The 20,980-nt window shown below is 50.9% G+C and overlaps 3 protein-coding genes across 12 annotated transcripts in view; 2 read left to right on the forward strand and 1 right to left on the reverse strand.

The window, feature by feature from the left end:
• Positions 1-1,103: 1,103 nt before the first annotated feature.
• Positions 1,104-10,333, reverse strand: yod1 (YOD1 deubiquitinase). The gene is made up of 3 exons (XM_069942294.1): positions 10,229-10,333; positions 5,587-5,800; positions 1,104-4,628 (listed from the first exon to the last, which is right to left on the reverse strand). The coding sequence occupies exons 2-3, from the start codon at positions 5,792-5,794 to the stop codon at positions 3,925-3,927; spliced, it is 912 nt and encodes a 303-aa protein (XP_069798395.1). The 5' UTR covers positions 5,795-5,800; positions 10,229-10,333; the 3' UTR covers positions 1,104-3,924.
• On the forward strand, positions 6,713-10,311 carry LOC138765555 (adhesive plaque matrix protein-like). Its single transcript, XM_069942587.1, has 8 exons — positions 6,713-6,820; positions 8,413-8,536; positions 8,747-8,843; positions 8,930-9,266; positions 9,353-9,600; positions 9,683-9,778; positions 9,830-9,955; positions 10,074-10,311. The coding sequence occupies exons 1-8, from the start codon at positions 6,713-6,715 to the stop codon at positions 10,309-10,311; spliced, it is 1,374 nt and encodes a 457-aa protein (XP_069798688.1).
• LOC138765256 (6-phosphofructo-2-kinase/fructose-2,6-bisphosphatase 2-like) overlaps positions 10,167-20,980 on the forward strand; it is a 50,315-nt gene continuing 39,501 nt past the window's right edge. For 5 of the 10 annotated variants that reach the window (XR_011358550.1, XR_011358549.1, XM_069942287.1 and 2 more), the window contains exon 1: positions 10,167-10,431. Coding sequence is in view for 6 of the 10 variants with exons in the window: in XM_069942287.1 (XP_069798388.1) it covers positions 10,410-10,431 (22 nt within the window). In the remaining 4 variants the exon portion in view is untranslated. The remainder of the gene's footprint in view (positions 10,432-20,980) is intronic. The other 5 variants (XR_011358551.1, XR_011358552.1, XM_069942293.1 and 2 more) reach the window with 2 other exon arrangements.

Genomic DNA, 20,980 nt, shown 5'->3' on the forward strand with positions numbered 1-20,980 from the left:
GAGATGACAAAGGCTGCCAATGTTGCAATCTGATACATAGAGGTGTGAATGTAGATTTAAAGAGAGACCAAAGGGGTGAGGGGGAGAGAAAAGAGTCCTTGCCTCATCCCTGCCATCTCCCACCCTGTCCTATACACTGCTTCTGTACCAATCTTCCTCAGCCCTGATGAGGTTTCAGCTCGCAGATGTTGCTTAACCTGCAGAGTTCCTCCTCAGTGCATCAAAATGATTTCTATTTGGCCCATGTAGATGACAATACTTAGAAGGCCATATTTAGCTCAATTATTTTAAGATTACCCAGACTTAACGGTTTACTAAATTAGTATGAACATGGCTAGTAAAGTTTTAGAGCAGTGGTTTCCAAACTTTTCCTTTCCACTCACATTAAGAGTTCCCTATGCCATAGGCGCTCTGTGATTAGTAAGGGACATGTGAGTGGAAAGAAAAAGGTTGGAAACCACTACTTTAATCGACTCGTTAGGTGCATGGTTTCATAATTAGGCTAATGACAATTTTTCTCAAGCAAAACATTTCAGTAACAATTGGGTCTAGAGCAGTGATTCACAAGCTTTTCCCCCCACTCAAAGACTACCTTAAGTAATCCTTTACTAATCACATAGCACCTATGGCATAGGGATGACTTAAGGTGGTACGTGGGTGGACACGTTTGAAAACCACTGCTCTATATCAACTGATTTCTATCAGTAACTCTGCACGTTGAACTTTTCTATCTTGTACTTTCCTTCTTTTTACCTGTTGTGCTATGTACGAGATGACAAACCTGTCTGCTCACAAAACAACCTCTTACCACTGCATCTTGATGCACTTATTTACCTTTGGATCTGTAATAAGAAAGTGAACCATTTCCGGGCATTTCTTTGAACACAAATGACCAGAACAACCATGTGCTATGAAATTTGGCTTGTCCACATGGTACAGTAAAATCCCTGGAATCCAGTATCTACAGGGATTGGTAGATGCCAGATAACTGTATTTTCCAGTTGCTTGAGACTGACTCTCGCAATGCCTGAATAATACACCTGCATTAAGAATAAAAAAGACAAAAATACTTACACTGAACAAACTTCATTTGCATGAATATATAAATCTTAATGTATTTTACTTTATTTTCAGTCACATTCATTGAAAACATTTAACCGTCGCTGCATCTGCAGGTTCTTCCCCCTCCACGGAGAAGCCCAAAAGACGAACAATAACATTATACATAATTAACACCCCCTCCCCCAAGTTTACAGATAAAGCCTCTGACCAGGGAGACTCTTACTAAGCAGGGAAAAGGAGACACTTTAAGAAAGTCACTTCAACGGTGAGTGGCATTAACCCGCTCTTCATCCTGGGCGACCCCATTGCTGTTTCACACAATTTTATTCAAACAGCTGCTATGAGCAAAGCCTGACCAAGGCACTCGCTGGCAGGATATTTCCTCCCATCTTCACCAAAGGTTTGTTTCACTTCAGAGAACATTTACAATTTTAAACCTCCATATTTTTACCCATTATTTTGTTCGATTTAATTTTCCTCGATTTTTTTTTAACCATTGCTTGAATTCCAGATACTGTATTTGTAACAGGGTTTTACTTAAAATATCAGTCATACAGGTCGAGTACCCCTTAACTGAAATGCATGGGCCAGAAGTGTTCCGGATTTTGGAACACCATTTAAAAAATACACTCATTCTTAAAGATACATGCATTCACATTCCAATGCAAATATTTACATATGCACAGATTAACTGAAGTGTACATATAGTGAAAAATCTACACTCAATAATACACGTCCGCTTTCCGATCGGGATTTCTACACTCTATTACGAATTACCTTATGGGACTGCGGACGAAAAGTTTTGGATTTCGGGTATTTGGATAAAGGGTACTCAACCTGTATTTGCATCATCAACATGCTGGATCTACTAAGATTTCAAGTACCGTAACAATTGTAAAATGATCCCTCACATCTGATCCATTTGTTTATTTGTAGTTTTTTCAACTTTGCACATCAAGTTAAGCACGTTAAAGAGAACTTCTGATAATAGCACCAAATTCTCACTATACTTCACTGATCCTATAGAAGTATATATACGGGGATCTGAACTTAAAACATTACACATTTGATATAAAAAATAACTGTGACCAAAGCAGTTCAGTCCTGCAGGAAAATTAACATTCATCAGTTTAGCATCAATTTAATTATGTCATTTTTAAAGCTATCCAAAATGGGTTTTTTTGTTGCCACAAAATCCAAACTGCTGGAGGAACAGGTTGTGGAGTATCATCTGTGGGGAGGAGGGTGCGTGTGGCCAGAGGAATGGCCAACATTTCAGGTGGGAATCCTGCATCAGGACCAAGAGTAGAGAGGAAAGACAACCAGTTTGAAGAGGAGGAGGGTAGGAGTGAGATGGGGGCCACTATGTGACGTGGACCCAGGAGGGATGCAGGATGGCAGGCAAGTGGAGCCAGGAGGAAGGGAGGACAGGATTTGGTACTCAGAGGCAGGTGCTGGGATAGGTGGAAGCAGACAAGAGAAATCAGATGGAGCCCTGTGAGCGAGTTTTTTTAAACTGATGTCTAGGAGCGACTAATTCACAAAATGGCCCTAATTGTGCTACAATTTTGAATAGTTGTAGCCCATATTTTTCATAGTAATCTTTAATGTGCAGACAACATTTAATTTTATGACTGAGTTTGAATGTACTGGCAAAATCAGTTCTTATGCAGCTCACTGCCAGTCAGTAAGAGGTACTATTCTGTATATAATTAACTGAAAGCACTTTTTAGAGAAACCTCCGGATTAAGACATTCAGACCTGCCTTTCGACAGTTTAACTGAGTTCAAGTAATAATTCTCCATGTGGTGATGCAGGAATCTACAAATAAACCACATCAGGAAATCAGTGAAAGATTGCTTCGTCTGAAATTAAGTACATGAACTGCACCTGGACTGATTCAATCTTGGTTACGTTTCTAAATATCTATGGCATCTGAGTCAATACAAACATCTAATTGGAATTAAATCTTCGAACATTAATTGTCTGATGTTGTAACAGCTTTTGAATTTTTATGGAGGCAAAATAACTGGTGAGCATTCCATGTGATTTCTATTGCTTAACATTACGGTTAAGTATACAATTTAGTTCAATATACCGTTACAATTTCTGGAAAGGGGTAGAGATTCCTGCCTGAGGAGTCTTAGGGGCTGTTTGATCATACTTCTCTTTTGCTGGGAAAGCTGGTAATTGTACAATAAATAATGTTGCAGCTGAACAATAAATTTAAAGAGATTGCAAAAACATCCAAGGCCATCAACACAAGCTGGAGATGAACCCAGTATTTCAGGATGTGCCAACATTTCCATGACAAATCACACAAAGTAATCCTCTCCTTTAACAGTGGAAGAAATTGTAAGAATAGTCCAAAATTATATTTGCAACAAGAGGGTTTCCAAAAGATTTAAATACAGTAAACCCCCCAGTATCTGGCACCTATGGGGATTGTTAGATGCTGGATAAATGAATTTTCCTGCTGCTTGACACTGCATGTTTGACAAACTAACCGCTGGGGGGGCACCAACTGTAAACTTTGCATTTGTTGCCAATTTGTTTTCCGTGATTTTTTTTATATTTTTATATTCAGCAACAATCAAAATGTGGAGAAACCACTGACAATTGATATAATTCTCAGCTAAATCTCTTCATGTTATAACAGATTGGAATAAGCAGACAAAATCGATTCCTACTTTGTAAACACATGTTCAAGGATGAGGACTAACCTTTTCAAACAACCAGCAATTTGATCAGGTCATGTTTTAATCATTGCTTAAAAATCCATATTATTCCATTTCATTCCTAAAGAGCTTGATTATGTCAGTAAATTCCAGGAACACCGAGGTTGAAGCATCATTCCAATCATCACACCTCTCCAAAGTTGGTGTGTCCCGTCTCTTTAGCATGCTCCCGAGCTTCTATCTGGCCTATCAGACCTTTTTGGCAGATTATGCAACGCAGTGTGAATCTGTTCAGATCAGTAAATTGACGCTTGCTTCTTGCTTCATCTCCCAACTCCAGTGCTCGAGCAAGCACGGCATCATCTACTGTGGAGAAAATGGTTTGTGGTGGCTTCTCAGGATCCTCAAATTGTCGTTCTAGTGGGTCATAGTGGATCCCATTATAAATTAGAAACACACGGTTTTTGTAGCTTACATCCTCTCCAAACCTGTCTATCCGCACTGTCTGTGTATCCACCACACAGATCTCACACCGGTAAAACTTGGAGAGAATGGAGATTTCAATGGCCCCACCCCATGTGTCATTCCGGCAAATCCATTTGCAGTATTCCTGATTGCTTTTTCCCAGTACGGCTTCAGTGTACGAATCAGGGTCACTGGCCACAATCTGGGCTATCAGGTTTCTCATTTCTGGAGCACAGTTTGGCTCAGAAATACCCCCTTCTACCACGTAATGGATGCTTGTGAAGAGACACGAATTGTCTGCAGGAACAACATGCCGGGCCAGTCGTGGGGAAGTATTCTTATATGAACATTCAGCTCCAAACTTTGGGACAGAGGCTTTGGTCTTCATTAAATCCCTTTCCTCTTCAACAATCAAGGTATCTCCTGTGAAATAATATGTTTAATGTGACTTGGTTATTTAGAAATGGTTCAATAGTATTAGCAATCAATAAACTTACAAGGAATACGCAACAATGAAACATATCATTCATGCTATGCTGTCTACACCAAGGGTTGACGCCAGCGCTCATTCCTCACCAGCCTCTCAAGCTCATTTAACTCCACCAGTATCAACCTCCACTCCATTCTATTGTCCTTACCCAGTCTTTATCTAAATGCAGTAAAGCCCCCGGTATCTGGCACCTATGGGGATTGGAAGATGCAAGATAAGTGATTTTCCCAGTTGCTCGATTGCCTGATTTGTGAACTGACAGCGAGGAGCACTCATTTTAAACATCCATACTTTTTACCTATTTATTTTTAGCATTTTTTTTGCCAGTTGCTTGAGGCTGTTGATTGCTTGAATTTCTGATAAGAAGGTTTTAGTGTACATCCACCCCATGCACCTCATCCACCCCATTCTCCATCACTCCCCAGACATAGGCAATCTGAATTTCCCATTTGATTTGTCTGGTATCTATTATTTGCTAATCGCCCCCTTGGTTTGTTCTTTCCCATCAAAACATCTTATAAATTTAGACATTTGAACTTGCTCACCAAGGACAAACCCCAATGCAGTCATCACACACTGAGTGCTGATGTTCTATGAGCATTGGCCTGCAAATCCCAAAGCAATCAACTGGTCTTCCTTCCTCTTCTCACCATTTAGAGATAAAACATTCTGTCTGGGTAAAGCAATGATTCACTTGCTCATCTTCCAATTTATTGCACTGAGTTTGGTGCTAACAAAGTGGCCTTGCATATGTCAAACCCAAACGCAGACTGGGTCACCACTTTTCAGAATATTCTATTCCAATCCTGACTCATCTCTGGCCTTTTTATTGCCTCAAGCAGCAAATACTCTTCATGCTCCATGCCCAGGCAAAGCTTTTTATACACTTACCTGATTTGACAGGACAATCTTTGAGAGCCATGTCTCCATTATGAAGATCGAGACAGGATGGAGGAAATCCCACCATGATTTTCTGCAGAGCACATGGAACTCCAGTTATTTCTTCAACTTTATCTTTCAGCTCTTGGATGCTGGATGCCGAAGTTAGCCCATGTATTAGATGGGTTCCATTCTTGGCTTTACATTGCAAACGCATCATTTTAGTCTAAACGATTAAAAGCAAAATTCATTGAAAGATGAGATTTTACTACCTTTTGGTTGAAATAGGCCCAGCCGACTCAGTCTGTATATTGCTGCAGTCCAGGTTTGTTTGAACATTTCTGCACTTTGACTTTGCTCATTTAAAGTGTATTTGGTCAGTAGCTGACAGCTTGGAAATGATAATGAAACCATGTGTTGTCTTACCCTCAGGTAAAAATAATCAAATAGATACGTGGTAAAATGTTGTTTGGGTCTAATCCACATAATATTGGGCGCTGCAAGTATGATCCTCAGTGGCGTATAGCATTAGTAACTGAGAACATATGGATCAGATGCAAGAAAATAATCAATTCTGGTGTATAATGTTGTGTAAGGTAACTCCCAATTGTGTATCGGGCTCCTTGTTATCAGGAATGAAATAATCCTCATCAGTCCTATATCAACCTATCCCACACCTTCTCTCCCTTAGCCCATAATTCTTAATTTTTCCTACATCCTTGAGCCAGTTTAAGTGTCGTATATATCCCTATTGAATCAGCCTCCACCACCGATAATGCATTCCAGGGGAGCTCCCACTCTCCATGTAAAAACCAACCTTTAACATCTTCCCTAAACTTTCCTCCACTCACCTTGCACAGATGTCCTCTGGTATTGCCTCTTGTCCCTCAGGGAAAAAAGGTGCTGGCTGTCCACCCTGTCAGTGCTTCTCATAATCAGGTATACCTCTATTAAGTCACCTCTCATCCTCCGTCGTTCCAGTGTGAAAAGCCCTAACCTGCACAACCATTCCAATGAAGGCCAGCATGCCATACACCTTCAAAACCATCCTATCAACTTGTCTTACAGCATACTCATTTGTATAACCTAGAATTTAAATCTTGGAGAGCATCAAAATGTAATTTTTTTCATTTGCAACATGAAAAACAAACCTGATGACAGTTATTTCATTCATCACCCAATGGGCCCAAAGCACAATTGGGAGTTACCATGGACTAAAAGGGCCAAACTGGCCTGTTTCTGTGCTGTAATTATTATATGGTTTTGTGCAATATCACAATTTATTACACTCCATCCCAGAGAACAGGACCCCATCTCCTGCCCAATTGTCGCCCCGGAACATCTTGTCTGGTCCTCGCCCCAGGGCACAGGACCCCACCCAGGATCCCCCGCTAGCCCCCCCAGGATCCCCCGCTAGCCCCCCCAGGATCCCCCGCTAGCCCCCCCAGGATCCCCCGCTAGCCCCCCCAGGATCCCCCGCTAGCCCCCCCAGGATCCCCCGCTAGCCCCCCCAGGATCCCCCGCTAGCCCCCCCAGGATCCCCCGCTAGCCCCCCCAGGATCCCCCGCTAGCCCCCCCAGGATCCCCCGCTAGCCCCCCCAGGATCCCCCGCTAGCCCCCCCAGGATCCCCCGCTAGCCCCCCCAGGATCCCCCGCTAGCCCCCCCAGGATCCCCCGCTAGCCCCCCCAGGATCCCCCGCTAGCCCCCCCAGGATCCCCCGCTAGCCCCCCCAGGATCCCCCGCTAGCCCCCCCAGGATCCCCCGCTAGCCCCCCCAGGATCCCCCGCTAGCCCCCCCAGGATCCCCCGCTAGCCCCCCCAGGATCCCCCGCTAGCCCCCCCAGGATCCCCCGCTAGCCCCCCCAGGATCCCCCGCTAGCCCCCCCAGGATCCCCCGCTAGCCCCCCCAGGATCCCCCGCTAGCCCCCCCAGGATCCCCCGCTAGCCCCCCCAGGATCCCCCGCTAGCCCCCCCAGGATCCCCCGCTAGCCCACACCAGGATCCCCCGCTAGCCCACACCAGGATCCCCCGCTAGCCCCCCCCAGGATCCCCCGCTAGCCCCCCCCAGGATCCCCCGCTAGCCCCCCCCAGGATCCCCCGCTAGCCCCCCCCAGGATCCCCCGCTAGACCCCCCCAGGTTCCCCCGCTAGACCCCCCAGGATCCCCCGCTAGCCCCCCCAGGATCCCCCGCTAGCCCCCCCAGGATCCCCCGCTAGCCCCCCCCAGGATCCCCCGCTAGCCCCCCCCAGGATCCCCCGCTAGCCCCCCCCAGGATCCCCCGCTAGCCCCCCCCAGGATCCCCCGCTAGCCCCCCCCCAGGATCCCCCGCTAGCCCCCCCCAGGATCCCCCGCTAGCCCCCCCCAGGATCCCCCGCTAGCCCCCCCCAGGATCCCCCGCTAGCCCCCCCCAGGATCCCCCGCTAGCCCCCCCCAGGATCCCCCGCTAGCCCCCCCCAGGATCCCCCGCTAGCCCCCCCCAGGATCCCCCGCTAGCCCCCCCCAGGATCCCCCGCTAGCCCCCCCCAGGATCCCCCGCTAGCCCACCCCAGGATCCCCCGCTAGCCCCCCCCAGGATCCCCCGCTAGCCCCCCCCAGGATCCCCCGCTAGCCCCCCCCAGGATCCCCCGCTAGCCCCCCCCAGGATCCCCCGCTAGCCCCCCCCAGGATCCCCCGCTAGCCCCCCCCCAGGATCCCCCGCTAGCCCCCCCCAGGATCCCCCGCTAGCCCCCCCAGGATCCCCCGCTAGCCCCCCCCAGGATCCCCCGCTAGCCCCCCCCAGGATCCCCCGCTAGCCCCCCCCAGGATCACCCGCTAGCCCCCCCCAGGATCCCCCGCTAGCCCCCCCCAGGATCCCCCGCTAGCCCCCCCCAGGATCCCCCGCTAGCCCCCCCAGGATCCCCCGCTAGCCCCCCCCAGGATCCCCCGCTAGCCCCCCCCCAGGATCCCCCGCTAGCCCCCCCAGGTTTCCCCGCTAGCCCCCCCAGGATCCCCCGCTAGCCCCCCAGGATCCCCCGCTAGCCCCCCCAGGATCCCCCGCTAGCCCCCCAGGATCCCCCGCTACCCCCCCCTCAGGGCGCAGGCGACCCTCCCTCCCTCCCTCCCCCACTTAGGGCGCAGGCGACCCTCCCTCCCCCCCCTTAGGGCGCAGGCGACCCTCCCCCCCCCCCCTCAGGGCGCAGGCGACCCTCCCTCCCCCCCTTAGGGCGCAGGCGACCCTCCCTCCCCCCCTTAGGGCGCAGGCGACCCTCCCTCCCCCCCTTAGGGCGCAGGCGACCCTCCCTCCCCCCCCTTAGGGCGCAGGCGAACCTCCCTCCCCCCCCTTAGGGCGCAGGCGACCCTCCCTCCCCCCCCTTAGGGCGCAGGCGACCCTCCCTCCCCCCCTTAGGGCGCAGGTGACCCTCCCTCCCCCCCTTAGGGCGCAGGCGACCCTCCCTCCCCCCCTTAGGGCGCAGGCGACCCTCCCTCCCCCCCTTAGGGCGCAGGCGACCCTCCCTCCCCCCCTTAGGGCGCAGGCGACCCTCCCTCCCCCCTTAGGGCGCAGGCGACCCTCCCTCCCCCCCCTTAGGGCGCAGGCGACCCTCCCCCCCCCCCTTAGGGCGCAGGCGACCCTCCCTCCCCCCCTTAGGGCGCAGGCGACCCTCCCTCCCCCCCTTAGGGCGCAGGCGACCCTCCCTCCCCCCCTTAGGGCGCAGGCGACCCTCCCTCCCCCCCCTTAGGGCGCAGGCGAACCTCCCTCCCCCCCCTTAGGGCGCAGGCGACCCTCCCTCCCCCCCCTTAGGGCGCAGGCGACCCTCCCTCCCCCCCCTTAGGGCGCAGGCGACCCTCCCTCCCCCCCTTAGGGCGCAGGCGACCCTCCCTCCCCCCCTTAGGGCGCAGGCGACCCTCCCTCCCCCCCTTAGGGCGCAGGCGACCCTCCCTCCCCCCCTTAGGGCGCAGGCGACCCTCCCTCCCCCCCTTAGGGCGCAGGCGACCCTCCCTCCCCCCCTTAGGGCGCAGGCGACCCTCCCTCCCCCCCTTAGGGCGCAGGCGACCCTCCCTCCCCCCCTTAGGGCGCAGGCGACCCTCCCTCCCCCCCTTAGGGCGCAGGCGACCCTCCCTCCCCCCTTAGGGCGCAGGCGACCCTCCCTCCCCCCTTAGGGCGCAGGCGACCCTCCCTCCCCCCCTTAGGGCGCAGGCGACCCTCCCTCCCTCCCTTAGGGCGCAGGCGACCCTCCCTCCCCCCTTAGGGCGCAGGCGACCCTCCCTCCCCCCTTAGGGCGCAGGCGACCCTCCCTCCCCCCCTTAGGGCGCAGGCGACCCTCCCTCCCTCCCTTAGGGCGCAGGCGACCCTCCCTCCCCCCTTAGGGCGCAGGCGACCCTCCCTCCCTCCCTTAGGGCGCAGGTGACCCTCCCTCCCCCCCTTAGGGCGCAGGCGACCCTCCCCCCCTTAGGGCGCAGGCGACCCTCCCTCCCTCCCTCCCTCCCCCCCCTTAGGGCGCAGGCGACCCTCCCCCCCTTAGGGCGCAGGCGACCCTCCCCCCCCTTAGGGCGCAGGCGACCCTCCCTTCCCCCCTTAGGGCGCAGGCCCACCACGTCCCCTGTCCCGACCGCAGGCCCCAACACCCTCCCCAGGAATCCACCGGGGGCCCCGCGAACAGGCCGAAGGTGCCGGTACCTGAGCCGCGGACACGCATCTCCCACGGCCGCCCGTCAGCGCTCAGCCGTGCCTCTGACGTCACAACGCCGCGGGCGCAGTGACGTCAGGCGGGTCCCGGCCGCCGACTGGGCTGAACCTCTTGTCCTCGTGTTGTGGGCGGAGAATGAAGTTGACGTCACATGGGTCACGTGGGTAGAATATGTCGCTGCGGCCGAGGAAAGGTAGGAGGGAATGATGGGCCGGACGGTCGCCCGCCCGGGTCAAGGGATCGAGCGAGCATTCTCCCTGGATCCAGGGAACCGACAGGCCGCTGGGACAGAGGGAGGGAACGAGTCAGCACCCGGGAAGGGGAAGGGAGAGAGGGAAGGAGATGGGAGAGAGAGGGAGGGGGTAGGAAGGAGGGAGAGAGAGAGAAAGGGGAAGGAAGGAGGGAGAGAGAGAGAAAGCGGGAAGGAGGGAGAGAGAGAGAAAGCGGGAAGGAGGGAGAGAGAGAGAAAGGGGGAAGGAGAGGAAAGGAAAGAGGGAGAGAGAGAGAAAGGGGGAAGGAGAGGGAAGGAAAGAGGGAGAGAGAGGGAAAGGGGGAAGGAGAGGTGGAAGGAGGGACAGAGAGAAAGGAGGAAGGAAGGAGGGAGAGAGGGAAGGAGTTGGGGAGAGAGAGGGAGGGGAAGGGGAGGGAGAGAGAGAGATGACTAATGTATCTTTAATCAAAAAGGGAATAAAAGGATAATCCAGAAGAATATAAATCTGTATGCCTCATATCAGTGGTAGGGAAACCATTGTATAGGTGACTCGGGGCTAGGAATGCAAAATCTGCAGGTGCTGTGATTCTTTCTTTCTTCTTCTTTTCTTTGGCTTGGCTTCGCGGGTGAAGATTTATGGAGGGGGTAAAAGTCTACGTCAGCTGCAGGCTCGTTTGTGGCTGACAAGTCCGATGCGGGACAGGCAGACACGGCTGCAGCGGTTGCAGGGGAAAATTGGTTGGTTGGGGTTGGGTGTTGGGTTTTTCCTCCTTTGCCTTTTGTCAGTGAGGTGGGCTCTGCGGTCTTCTTCAAAGGAGGTTGCTGCCCGCCAAACTGTGAGGCGCCAAGATGCACGGTTTGAGGCGTTATCAGCCCACTGGCGGTGGTCAATGTGGCAGGCACCAAGAGATTTCTTTAGGCAGTCCTTGTACCTTTTCTTTGGTGCACCTCTGTCACGGTGGCCAGTGGAGAGCTCGCCATATAACACGATCTTGGGAAGGCGATGGTCCTCCATTCTGGAGACGTGACCTACCCAGCGCAGTTGGATCTTCAGCAGCGTGGATTCGATGCTGTCGGCCTCTGCCATCTCGAGTACTTCGATGTTAGGGATGAAGTCGCTCCAATGAATGTTGAGGATGGAGCGGAGACAACGCTGGTGGAAGCGTTATAGGAGCCATAGGTGATGCCGGTAGAGGACCCATGATTTGGAGCCGAACAGGAGTGTGGGTATGACAACAGCTCTGTATACGCTAATTTTTGTGAGATTTTTCAGTTGGTTGTTTTTCCAGACTCTTTTGTGTAGTCTTCCAAAGGCGCTATTTGCTTTGGCGAGTCTGTTGTCTATCTCGTTGTCGATCCTTGCATCCGATGAAATGGTGCAGCCGAGATAGGTAAACTGGTTGACCGTTTTGAGTTTTGTGTGCCCGATGGAGATGTGGGGGGGCTGGTAGTCATGGTGGGGAGCTGGCTGATGGAGGACCTCAGTTTTCTTCAGGCTGACTTCCAGGCCAAACATTTTGGCAGTTTCCGCAAAGCAGGACGTCAAGCGCTGAAGAGCTGGCTCTGAATGGGCAACTAAAGCGGCATCGTCTGCAAAGAGTAGTTCACGGACAAGTTGCTCTTGTGTCTTGGTGTGAGCTTGCAGGCGCCTCAGATTGAAGAGACTGCCATCCGTGCGGTACCAGATGTAAACAGCGTCTTCATTGTTGAGGTTTTTCATGGTTTGGTTCAGCATCATGCTGAAGAAGATTGAAAAGAGGGTTGGTGCGAGAACGCAGCCTTGCTTCACGCCATTGTTAATGGAGAAGTGTTCAGAGAGCTCATTGCTGTATCTGACCCGACCTTGTTGGTTTTCGTGCAGTTGGATAACCATGTTGAGGAACTTTGGCGGGCATCCGAGGCACTCTAGTATTTGCCAAAGCCCTTTCCTGCTCACGGTGTCGAAGGCTTTGGTGAGGTCAACAAAGGTGATGTAGAGTCCTTTGTTTTGTTCTCTGCACTTTTCTTGGAGCTGTCTGAGGGCAAAGTCCATGTCAATAGTTCCTCTGTTTGCGCGAAAGCCGCACTGTGATTCTGGGAGAACATTCTTGGCGACACGAGGTATTATTCTATTTAGGAGAATCATAGCAAAGATTTTGCCTGCAATGGAGAGCAGTGTGATTCCCCTGGAGTTTGAGCAGCCTGATTTCTCGCCTTTGTTTTTGTACAGGGTGATGATGATGGCATCACGAAGGTCCTGAGGCAGCTTTCCTTGGTCCCAGCAGAGCATGAAAAACTCATGCAGTTTGGCATGCAGAGTTTTGCCGCCAGCCTTCCAGACCTCTGGGGGGATTCCATCCATACCTGCTGCTTTGCCACTTTTCAATTGTTCAATTGCCTTATATGTCTCTTCCCGGATGAGGACCTCATCCAGCTCTAGCCTTAGGGGCTGTTGAGGGAGCTGGAGCAGGGCAGATTCTTGGACTGAGCGGTTGGTACTGAAAAGAGATTGGAAGTGTTCTGACCATCGGTTGAGGATGGAGATCTTGTCGCTGAGGAGGACTTTGCCTTCTGAGCTGCGCAGCGGGCTTTGGACTTGGGGTGAGGGGCCGTACACAGCCTTTAGAGCCTCATAAAAACCCCTGAAGTCGCCAATGTCCGCGCTGAGCTGGGTTCGTTTGACGAGGCTAGTCCACCACTCATTTTGGATCTCCCGGAATTTGCGCTGAAGATGGCTGCATGCGCGACGGAAGGTTAGTTTCTTCTCTGGCCAGGACGGCTTTGCAAGTTGAGCCTGGTGGGCAGCTCGCTTCTTTGCCAGCAGCTCCTGGATTTCCTGGTTGTTTTTGTTGAACCAGTCCTTGTTTTTCCTGGAGGAGAAGCCCAGTACCTCTTCAGTGGATTGCAGTATGGTAGTCTTCAGCTGATCCCAGAGGGTTTCAGGGGACGAGTCCGTGAGGCGGATTGCATCGTCGAGCTTTGCTTTGAGGTTTGCCTGGAAGTTTCCTCTCACTTCGTCTGACTGCAGGTTTCCAACATTGAACCTCTTTGTGGGGGCTTTACTGTTCCTGGACTTTGGCTTGAAGTGAAGGTTGAGCTTGCAGCGAACCAGCCGGAGGTCAGTGTGGCATTCCGCGCTGGGCATGACCATGATGTGGAGCACATCTCGTTTGTCTCTTTCTCGCACCAGGACGTAGTCCAGGAGGTACCAGTGTTTGGTTCGGGGATGCATCCAGGTGGTCTTCAGGCTGTCCCTCTGCTGAAAAAGGGTGTTTGTAATGACAAGCCGCTGTTCTGCGCAGAGCTCCAACAGGAGGCGCCCATTGTCGTTGCACTTGCCGACACCATGCTTGCCCAGGATTCCTGGCCAGGTTTCTGTGTCTTTGCCGATGCGAGCGTTGAAGTCGGCTGTAGGGGTGCGTTGAATGAGGTTGCGCAGATCAGTGTAGAACTTGTCCTTTTCTGCTGGTTCCGCCTGGAGGGTTGGAGCATAGACACTGATGAGGGTGATGCGACGCTTGTTTTGAAGGGGGAGTCGCATGGACATGATCCGGTCCGAGTGGCCTGTTGGGAGGTTTTCTAGTTTGGAGGCAATGGAGTTCTTGACCATGAAGCAAATATGCTGGAGAAACTCAGCTGGTCAGGCAGCATTCTTTATGTATCAAAGATAGATACATAACCAACATTTCAGGCCTGAGCTCTTCGTTGAGGTAAAAAGCAGGCAGTGCAAGAATAAAATGGTGGGGGCAGTGGGCCACAGGCAAGAGGCCATAAATGAATATGAGTGGGAGAGCACAAGAGCAAGAAGTAGAGAGATTATATGTGGAGGGTATAGCTATCTGAATGGAAAGGGTAGGGGATCAGGTGGTGGAGGGAATCAATGGTTGGAGAAGTCCTGGGGAATGGAGGTTGGGAAAGTCAGAGGGTAGAGGCGGCAGGTAGGGAATGTTAGGGAGGTGGAGGGTAGGGGACTCGGAGGGGAGTTGAGAGGAGATGGTCTTAATGCTAGGAGGTGGGAAGAAGGGGGAACTCAGATAGGAGTTGGAGGGACTGAGGGTCGGGGGGGGAAGAAAGGGGGAGCTCAGAGGGGAGTTGGGGGGTAGATGAGTGGCTCTGTGGGTTGGGGGAGTGGGACAAAAGGATAGGATTTGTGCTACCTGTAATTTGTAAACTTGTGGTCAGATTTTGGACTGCTGAAGGTCATGTCTTAATTTTTCTGAGGAGGTCACAAAGAAGATTGTGTGTTGGGCTGTGGATGTTTGTCACATGGAGTTCAGTAAGGCATTAAACAAGTTACCCACTATCGGTGACTCTCTGGTGTAGATGTAAAAGATTTATGGTGTGTTGATAGTTTGGATGTGCACCAACAAGAAGATGTTGATCGCTGGAGGCCTGTGAGCAGAGGTGTTGGGATCTCTGTTCATTATGTAAATGACTTGGACAAGCGTCACAGTCGGTATTAGCACAACACCATTACAGCACCAGTGACCGGGACCGGGGTTCGAATCTCCCACTGTCTGTAAGGAGTTTGTACGTTTTCCCCATGTCTTCGGTGGGTTTCCTCCACTGTTCAAAATGTACCTGAGGATCTTGGTTAATTGGGTGTAATTGAGTTGCACGGGCTCATGGGCTGAGAGGGCCTGTTACCGTGCTGTATGTCTTAAAAAAAAATTTAAATTTAAAAAAAGTAGATGGGTGGATTAGTAAATTTGTAGATGACCAAGATTGGTGGAGTTGTGCACAATGTAGAGCACTATAAGAAAATACATAGGATTTAGATCAGGACAGAAATTGCACCGGAGACTTAATCAAAATGGCTCGGGAGGTTCTGAGTGACATCATGACGTCACGATGCGATGACGTCATTCGGAACGTGCGGGGTTTTAAAAAGTTGTGCGTGACTGCTTGAGTAAACGACTTTCATTGAACTTCGACTCGACTATGTCTGATCACTTTCTCGTTCTTCATTTTGCACTGTGACACAGTTGCTACAATGGTGACCTTGATGGGCCCCAAATGCATTTTGGACCCATCATGGACAATGCAGCGGTTTCGCTCAAACTACCTGTCTTTTGAACCTTTAGCATGAAGTTTGGTTCAGGCAGGCTGAGGCACAGTTCCACATTCGCAAGATAGAAGTGGAGGCCACTAAGTACTATCATGTGGTAATTGCCCTCAGTCAGGACACAGCTGGTCGAGTAGTGGATTTCCTTTGGGAACCATCAGCTCTCAGCAAGTATGAAGCCCCAAAGCCCCCCTCCTCTGGTTTTATGGTCTTATATGGCGCAAACAAGCTGCACAGCTCCCCCATACCAATGGGCTGGGACCATGCCCTTTCAGAGTTAATGAATGACATGCTGGCACTGGCAGATGGCCATAGACCTTGTCTGCTCTTTGAGAAGTTGTTTTTGGAACATATGGCAGAGACATCGCACCATGTTGGCTGAAGAGGACTTTGATAACCCTCAAACAGTGGCTGCCTGTGTAGACAGTCTGTGGTGCACGAAACAGAAATTATTCCTGCATCACACCCAAAGGCCCAGGCTCCACAAGTACCGGCAACGAGGGTACACGTTCCCCTGGACAAGTACGACTCTGTGACAACCACCTGGTATTTTTATCATCAAAACTGGGGTTCTGGAGCTTGCCATTGCCAACCCCCTTGCACTTTTCTGGGAAACCCCATAGCTAGTTGTCGCTAATGTCTATGGTGGCTGGCCACTGTAACAGCCTACTCGACATCTGGGATGAACTCACCCAGCGCAAATTTATAGTCAACCCGGGTGTGGAAGTTATTGTCCATCCTCCTTCAGGCTGTGATACCTGTTCCAGGAGCACGGGTCTGGCGCTCACTGCAGTGAATAACAGTTTGATTTGTATGTATGGCACGCAGACTATAGCCTTGAAATTTGGTGACAGAATGTTCACATGGAAGTTCATTCTTGCTGATGTGTCCCGGCCATGGCTGGGTGCCAACTTCCTCAGAGCTCACTCACTGATGGTGGACTTAAATGGGCGCCGGTTGGTGAACACCACCATGTTCCAGACTTGCCACCTTAGAAAAGCCAAACTATACGCCCCGCACCTAGCCGACGAGGAGTATGTGAACAACGAATTTGCCAAACTTCTTGAGGAGTTTTCGAATATTGTCACTCCCCAGTTCACACTGCCACACCCAAACATGGCATCGCACACCACATCCTTATGCAAGGACCTCCTCTACGTGCCCGAGCCCGACACCTGCTGCCTGACAAGTTGCAGCTTGTAAAACAAGAGTTCCACAAAATGGAAGAACTTGCAATCATACATAGGTCTGATAGCCCGTGTGCTTCTCTACTATATATGGTACCCAAAGCCACAGGAGGCTGGAGACTTTGCGGGGATAACAAGTGTCTCAATGACACTACCACTGCAGACCGCTACCCTGTGCCCCATATACAGGACTTTACAGCTGATCTTCATGGGGCCCAGATATTTTCTAAAACTGACTTGGTGTGTGGGTATCACCAAATACCTGTAAACCTGGAGAATGTGCCCAAGACCATCGTCATAACACCATTCAGCCTCTTCGAATATTTGACAAAGCCTTTTGGGCTCTAAAATGCTGCACAAACATTCCAGAGGCGGATGGACGCAGTGGGGCATGCATGAACTTTCTTTTTGTATACTTGGACAACATACTCTTCCCCAGCCACTCCCACAAAGAGCACCTGCAGCATCTGTGCTTTCTCTGCCATCGCCTACAGGAGTTCAGGCTGTGGACCCTGCCAAGTGCAAATTCGGACAGTCCTCTATCGAGTTCTTGGGACATAAGATCAGTAGCCGGGGTGTCGTTCCATTGCCTAGCAAGGTGGAAGCCATCCTCAAATTCACAAGGCCCGGAACCATCAAAGGACTCCAGGGATTTAGTAGGGATGGTCAATTTCTATCACCGCTTTCTACCCTCTGCAGCTCATATTATGAAACCCCTCTTCAACCTCGTGTCCAGTGATGCCAAAGAACTGGTGGACAAAGGAGACGACGATAGCAGACCAAAGACGCCCTCGCAAAGGCGCAACATTGCTGGTCCATCCACAAATGAATACACAACTGCCTTGACGATAGATGCGTCTGTCCCAGCACGAGGCGAGGTCTTGGAATAATACACCAATGCACAATGGAAGCCTCTTGCATTTTTTAGTAGGCACCTCTGCCCTCTGGAAACAAAATACAGCACACTCGATAGGGAACTGCTGACGCTGTTCCTAGCAGTCAGACACCTGCTATTTTTTGGAAGGCAGGGACTTCACAGTTTTTCCTGATCACAAACCACTAATGTTTGCAAAGGCATCAGATCCCTGGTCAGCCTGACAGCAAAATCACCTATCTTGCGTCTCCGAGTTTTCAACTAGGGTTAAACATATCTCCGGTAAGAGCAATGTGGCTGATGCCCTGTCCCATTCCTTCATTCAAGCAGTACGTGCCCTCTCTCTGGGTGTAAACTATATGGCACTCACCAAAGCTCAGCACCAGAATGACAAACTCCTGGCTTTTAGAACTGCTGTCACAAGCTTGCAACTAAAGGATGTAGTCTTTGGGCTGCAAGGTACTGTTTTCCTGTGCGATGTTTCCACAGGTCAGCCTTGCCTTATCGTCCCTGCTGTGTGGAGACGTTGCATTTTCAATGCCATTCACAGATGGTCCCACCTCTCCATTTGAGTGACGGTCTGCCTGAGAGCTGACAAGTTTGTATGGCATGGTCTCAGAAAACAGGTCACATACTGGGCAAAGACGTGCACGGACAGCCAATCTGCTAAAGTGCAAGGCACGTGAAGGTGCTGCTTCAGCCTTTCCAGCCACCGGAGCACAGATTCGACCAGGTGCATGTCGACATTGTCAGCCCGGTTCCAGTGTTAAGAGGATCGAGGTACTTATTAACAGTACTTGACAGATTCACTAGGTGCCCAGAGGCGGTTCCTATGATGGACTCATCGACCGATTCATGCTCCAGAGCTTTTATTTCTGCCTGTGTATCTCGGTTTGACCTACCCACACACATCGCCTCCGCACTCTGGGACGTTTTCTCGCGACTGCTGGGAATGCAGCTCCACCACATGACAACCTTCCACCCACAGTCAAATGGTTTGCTGGAGCGGTTCCTTAGGCAAATGAAGACTGTACTGATGGCCTGCCTCCAGAATGGGTGCTCGAGCTGCCCTGGATCCTCCTGGGAATAAGAACAGCACCCAAAGAGGATCTCAACTCCTCATTGGCCAAGTTGGTTTATGGAGCTCCGCTCATTGTAGCTGGGGAGTTGGTGCCCAGAGCGCGCAGACTAGAGGTGCCTCCGATTGAAGTCTGAGGCAGACTACGGGAGCATCTTGGAAAATTGGCCCCAGTTCCCACGTCAAGGCATAGAACAATGACACCCTCATCCCAAAGAAACTCCAGGACTGAGTTTGTTGGTGGAGATGCACACGGGTCACCCTTACAGAGGCCGTATGAGGGCTCCTTCGGAGAGCTACGAAACAATTGTACAACTTGTGTACTGGACATTGGGGGCATCCAGGGACATCTACAATGCTCATCTCGACCTCGATTGGGTTTTGCCATGACCCCTGATGCAAAGGTGTGGGTGACCGCCCAAGAGCGGTGGACACTAAAGGCACCAGAGATTTAGCCTCCCATTGCCAGTTCTGTGGGGGGGGGGGTAGGGGGCAAGTAGTGGCTCAACAAAGGCTTAATCGAACCGGCTCGATTACATCATTTGGAATGCGTGGGGTAAAACGCCGCGCGTGACTGTTCGAGTAAACTACTTTTACTGAACTTCAACAACATCTGATCATTTTCTCCTTCTTCATTTCGCACTGGAATACAGTTGCTACAATGTATTAAATTTCAACATATTAGCAGGTTTAGAAATGAATTAACGCCATGCCTACTGAGAGATATCCCAGGCTAGTGGGGGAGGCAAGGGCAGAGAATGCTGGAGCCTGATAGATTTTCACCTTTACTAGCTCAATGACGGGAAGATAGTGAATATGTTAGCCTTATTCAAAAAGGGGAGCATGGTTGGTGTAGTGGTTAGTGCCACACCTTTACAGCACTAGGGAACAGGACTGGGATTCGAATCCCTTGATGTGTATAAGGAGTTTGTACGTTCTCCCAGTGTCTGTGTGGGTTTCCTCGGGGCCTTCGGTTCCTCCCACTGTTCGAAACATACCGGGAGTGTAGTAGGTTAATTGGCTGTAAATTGGGAGACCCGGGCTTGTGCGTTGGAATGGCCTGTTACCGTGCTTTATTTAAAAATTTTAACCATAAGCCAGTTAATTGTAGCCCTTTGAGTTGTTATCAGTGCCAGGAAATTTGTGGAATAATGATCCTGAGGGACAGGATTAAACTACACTGGGAAACAGGATTGATCAAGGATGCCATGATTGTTTGAAACTCAATCTGGCACACTTGATTTTTTTCAAAAATGATGTGATGTGGTCTGCATCAACTTTGGTTGGGCTTTTGCCATGTTCCCACAAGGGACACTGGTCCAAAAGGTTATAGCCCCATGGGATCCAGGGCAAATGTAATCCAAAGTTAGTCGGTGAATGGGAGATGGTGAGGGTTCTATGTAATTGGAAACTTTGGATCAGTGGTGTGCCACAGGTTTTGATGCAGGGACCATGAACAGTCTGGATGTGAATGTAGGAGGGATGTAAGATGGTAGATGACATAAAAATCTTTGGTGGTGTTTAATAGCAGGTGGAATTTAAACCTAGAAAATGCAAGGTGATTTATTTTGGGACAACTCGGGTTGATTAAACACAATGAATAGGATATTGAGAAATAGAGGAAAGCTCAGTGTACAACTCCAAGAATCCTTGAAGATGGTGAAGTGGGTGTGTGAAATACTTGGTTTAATTGAGGGATAGAGCAGGGAGGTTATGGTACAATTATAAAACATTTGTTGGATCACAACTCAAGTGTATTGTAGGGCCTATGTGACTCTGACAGCAAATGTCTCCCTCCCTGACAAATTAGTAAGGAGGAACACAAAGCTGGAAGGATTTATTTTTAGTTTGGCAGGCAGTGGTTGCAGAAGTTGCAGAATCTCCTCTTTGGATGGGAATAAATCAGAACTCTGCTAGGAGGTGGTATGGCACAAATCTGAAGGACAACCGAAATTGAAACAGGAGATTGGAGGGCTAAAAACAAAATGGCGGTGCTGCTTTAATGGCTGGTGCAGACCCATGGAGAGCAGGGAGTGGAGAAACAGCACTCTTTCGCAGGGTCCAACCGCCCAGTCCAAATGCTTTGAACGGCTCATTAAAGGAGGCGACGGTAGTTTTATATAAAATCCCAAGACCACGGGGTCTGGGCCCAAGATGGTGGGCCTATGATCAGCTGCAACCACAAGGTATTGGGGGGGGGGGTGGGGGTGGTGGAAGCAGAACAACTACCATGTCATTTGGCGTAATACAAACAGACGAGATTAGTGTAAGTCGATATCACGATTGGCACACGTAAGTGGCCAAAAAGTGTCTATTTCAGGGTTGAGTGATTCTATGAAATAAAACCG

This window comes from Narcine bancroftii, chromosome 5, assembly GCF_036971445.1.
Source record: "Narcine bancroftii isolate sNarBan1 chromosome 5, sNarBan1.hap1, whole genome shotgun sequence".
Classification (NCBI taxonomy): Eukaryota; Metazoa; Chordata; class Chondrichthyes; order Torpediniformes; family Narcinidae; genus Narcine; species Narcine bancroftii.